The following is a 4,352-nucleotide window of genomic DNA, read 5'->3' as shown; positions in this document are numbered from 1 at the left end:
AAGCTAAAGCTTGAATTAGCCAATGAATTGCTTTGCATGAGACAACTATATATAAAATGTTCTAATTGACTTCTAAAGTATTCATTCGCGAAAGAACATCAAGTAAAGAATTGAGAAGTCCGTTGGGAAAGACATTATATTAAAGTACGAGAACTACAGAATTATTTTGTTCGGCTATATAAGCCTAATAGTGTTATCACATGAAATAAAGTTACAACAACAATAACATAACCAGTGTGATCTCACAAATGAGGTCTGGAGAGAGTAGGATGTACGCAAATCTTATCCCTACTTTTGTGAGGTAGAGACTGCTTCCGCTAGACCTTCGGCTCAAAAGAAAAGTATTCGACGCACGATATTAAATTATAGGAAAAGTTACATGATCTTAATTTGTTCATACTTCTCATGAAACCTTTTTTTAATTCTTCAACATTTGATGTCTTCATAAAAGAATTTCTTGAAAGCTTCCCCGTGATCAGCTTGAAGACCAATTGCAACAATCAAAGATCCATGCCCTTCATTCCCTGGGAGTATCACGCAGTCACCATCATACTCAATTCCAGGGCTCATATATATCTCCTTTCCCCACCCAAAATCCAACCCTAACAGTGGCAAACTTATCCAGCTTGTCACCGCAAGATTAGGGTTGTCATAGGAAGGCCCATCCTCGCTTCTGATTGCATGAATGTCTTGATATTTTGATAAATCCTCCTGTTTTTTCAAGAAATTGATCACCGAATTTATGTAATCACTTGTTACCATTTCAATGGCTGTTCTAACCCTTCTAGCAGCACACTCTAATGGTCCCGAGGCGATGTCGCCCGAGACCCCGGTGGCGACGACATCAATGATGGCATTGCCAAAGTAAGGTTTAGGCAAAGGTGGGTTCATTCTGTTGCGTATGTCAATACAAATGGATAAATTAGTAGGCTTCTCAAATTTATGACCTCTTGCCTTGCATGCACATCTCCATATATGAGCAGTCACCACTTCATAACGTGTGTAACTACGCTCTTTATTATCCTCTAAGTTTCTTCCTTGGTTCGCTTTTTTTCTCAACATTTCAACTTGGTTTTTAGTAAGTTTTAGCATAGACCCTTTCGTTACATTTTTCTTCTCGTATTCAGTGCTAGACTTGCCTATTAAAAGTGGTGGTGGATTAAACTGTAAATGCTCAAAAGTTGGAGGTCTGATGGCAGGTTCCCCGGCTCGGAGAACTTTCCGGTCATGAACCGGAGCAGACATCAATGGCTCTCCAAGAGCAAGCCTGGCCCATTCGAATAAGAAACAGAGAGCACTTTGGCCATCAACCACAGCATGTGAGATTGCAAAACTGAGAGCAATGCCACCACACTGGAACTTAGTAAGCTGCACAAACAACAAAGGGAGTTCATCAATCGGGATCGTGTAATCTACACGAGGAAACAAGCTAATACTATAATCGGGAGAAAGCGAGAAATCTCCTAGATCATCTAGCTTGGCATTAGTTTCAGCTTCCATGAGCACGACTCCCGAGGCATCACAGTCGAGCTCGAGGCGAGACCCTTCGATCCAACGCAAACGGCCAGCTAGTGGATAGAAGTGTACTAGTGCTTTGCTCAGTGAGGTCTTGATGATTGATGTATCACAATCATGGCAAAGCCTATAGTAATATATGGTTGGTACGTGAACTAAAGAAAATGTTTGATCACACTCTGATAAGGAGACAGTGCCATTCCACGTTGGCTCTGCTGGCTTCACTAGCCAATGCTTCTTCAAGCTAACCTTCATTCTCTTCTTCGAGTTGATCTTTGTATGTTATATTTTGACAAAGTGAGTAAAACTATTTAAAGACCTTATCGAACATCATGATTCATTACCTAATTTCAAGGTGAGCCTTACACGTGTTAAATGTGATCTGATCTTGTTTAAGTTCCCCATGAAGTACGCACTACAAGAAAAAATTAATATATTTGACAACAATTTCTTTTTTTGCCATAAATTGATTATTGTTGCAAAAAATATTTTTGTCAATAAAAAAAACATTATTGCATAGATTTTTCCCCAACGGCTTGTTGCAACAACTTTTTTTTTTTGGTCGCCAAAAGTACTTTTTGCAACAATAATCAATACAATGGCAACAAAATTAAATTCTTTGGCAACAAAAAAATTCATTTGCCAACAATAAAACTAAGTTGTTGTCAAATATTAAATTTTTTGTTGTCATTTCTATATTTTCTTGTAGTGACGTTTCTGTCAATTAACGGTAGGTTTCTGTTAGTTAACGGTGCGTCTATGAAGTACGGTTATGTTTAAGTAACCATTAATTAGAACTTAATTAAAGAGAGGAAGGTTACTGGCTGCTTCATATTTCAATGATATGTGGCGGTACGAAGCAATAAATTGCTTTGTGATTGTGATCTTTCTATAGGTGGTTTCATTGGTTACTCCTTTTTTTTTTGGCTTCAAAACGTGAAAAAAAATGAAGAAAAGATAAAGGAAAATGTAGTAAACTTTACATATATGTCCAAGGTTACCTTATCTTCCACTCTTAATTTAAAGAGGAAATTTAGGAAGAGGACAAAAAAAAAGTATCGTTTGTATAATAATTAAGACAAACAAACAGAGCTGGATTAATGGTGAAGCAGGTAAGGCCATGGCTTTCGGGGACCCACTTTTTACTAGTCGTAGTAGGTTGATATATATCTTTTTTGTAAAATCCAGTATTTAATGTTAAAACGTAGGAAGAGAACTTTTGCTTTAGTACATATCTATATCTATCTATATTATATTAAAAGTATGGACTTCAAAATTAAAAAGTTAAATTACCTAAATATTTTTCTTTTAAACCTAAATACTAATTTATTTAAAAAAAAAAAAATTAACGCTCACTAATATCCCAAAGCCAGCCTGCGTAATTCTTGCTCAACGGACACAACCATTCAAATAAAATGCTATTTTCTTAACCACTTCACTTCAAGAAAAACAGATTCTCTCCATTGAGAGTGTCCCATACAGTACTCACAATACATTCTCCACCGGAGACATTGAAGAATACCAAAACAAACAAACAAAAAAAGATTGATGAGCTCTTGAAAGTTCTTCTACCACATTTGTGGGAAATTGGTATAACAACATAATTATTTTGGTAAGTATGTATGTCTATTGATTTATTATTTTTGTCCTTTCTTTTTGCCTTTTTTGTTGGTACTCAAATTGATTGTTTTTTAACTTGGAGAGGGGAGAAAGCTAAGGTGTAAAATTAATTGCACGAGAATTGTTGAGACTTAGGTTGCTATTTCTGTCTTTTCTTTTTTCTCGTGTTTGACATTTAATTTATTATTTAACTATCTTTATTCCCTTTTCTGGTTATCTAAATATTATTCTTTTCAGAATAAAATCTAGAAAATCATAGTGTGTGTAACATTAGATTAATTAGAACTCAAATTGAGAAGAATAAGTGAAGAGAGGTGAAGGCCAGAGTACCCGAAACATACTTTTTGTTTAGGGGAAAATTGTATCGCGGCCATCCAACTTTAGTCAGAGTTAATCACAAAAAAATTACTTTTTGTTTTCTTTTTGTTACATAAGTCATCCTTCTTTAAAGTTTATCACACAAATATGACATAAAAATCATCAAATTTTAGAATTTATCACACAAAAGTTATTTTGTTTTATTCTTTATCACATAAAAGTCATTCAACTTTAGTCAAGTTAACTGTAAATATATTTCACCTGAATTTTTATAAATTGCACCGAAAATATGACATCACATTCCAAATCAATTAATTACATTTGGGATAATTTTAGAAACCTCCCTCAATGTTTTGCTTCAAAACACTAATTTTTGTTGTGGTTTACACTATTATATTTACTTTCCTTATTTTGATTCCTTCTGTAATAATTTTAATAATGACATTAAAATTTATGTTTACTTTTCTTATTTGGAGCGACATATTTCGGTTAAAAAATAATAAATTTAGGTGAAATTTACTTTTTCCTTAACCTGGATGCTAAAGTTGGATAACTTTTATAAAAATAAAATAAAACACTTTTGTGTGATAAATTTTAAAGTTGGATGACTTTTATGTGATTAGAAATTATGAAAATAATTTTTTTTTGTGTGTGAGAAACTTTAAAGTTATATGATTTTTATGTGATAAAAAATTAAAAATTTATTTTCCGTGTGATAAAATTTAAAGTTGGATGACTTTCATGTGATAATAAATAGTAAAGTAAGTTTTGCATGACAAATTTTAAAGGCGGATGACGACTTTGTAACAAATATAGAAACAAGAATTCTGCGTAATAAACTCAAAGCTGGATGACCACCGGTGAAATTTACCCGCTTGTTTAGTATTGTTCACCTAAGG

The 4,352-nt window shown here is 33.7% G+C and overlaps 1 protein-coding gene across 1 annotated transcript; it reads right to left on the bottom strand.

Annotated features, from left to right (window-relative positions):
* Positions 1 to 426: 426 nt before the first annotated feature.
* Positions 427 to 1,772, bottom strand: LOC132058495 (spermidine hydroxycinnamoyl transferase-like). Its single transcript, XM_059450979.1, has one exon. It carries the CDS (start codon positions 1,768 to 1,770, stop codon positions 427 to 429), a length of 1,344 nt encoding a protein of 447 aa, XP_059306962.1. The 5' UTR covers positions 1,771 to 1,772.
* Positions 1,773 to 4,352: the final 2,580 nt, after the last annotated feature.

The sequence above is a fragment of the Lycium ferocissimum genome, chromosome 5 (genome assembly GCF_029784015.1).
Source record: "Lycium ferocissimum isolate CSIRO_LF1 chromosome 5, AGI_CSIRO_Lferr_CH_V1, whole genome shotgun sequence".
Taxonomy (NCBI): Eukaryota; Viridiplantae; Streptophyta; class Magnoliopsida; order Solanales; family Solanaceae; genus Lycium; species Lycium ferocissimum.
This window is presented reverse-complemented; position numbering and strand designations above follow the sequence as displayed.

Excerpts from the sequence above, each read along its gene's own strand:
- LOC132058495 (XM_059450979.1), bottom strand. The coding sequence starts at position 1,770 with ATGAAGGTTAGCTTGAAGAAGCATTGGCTAGTGAAGCCAGCAGAGCCA.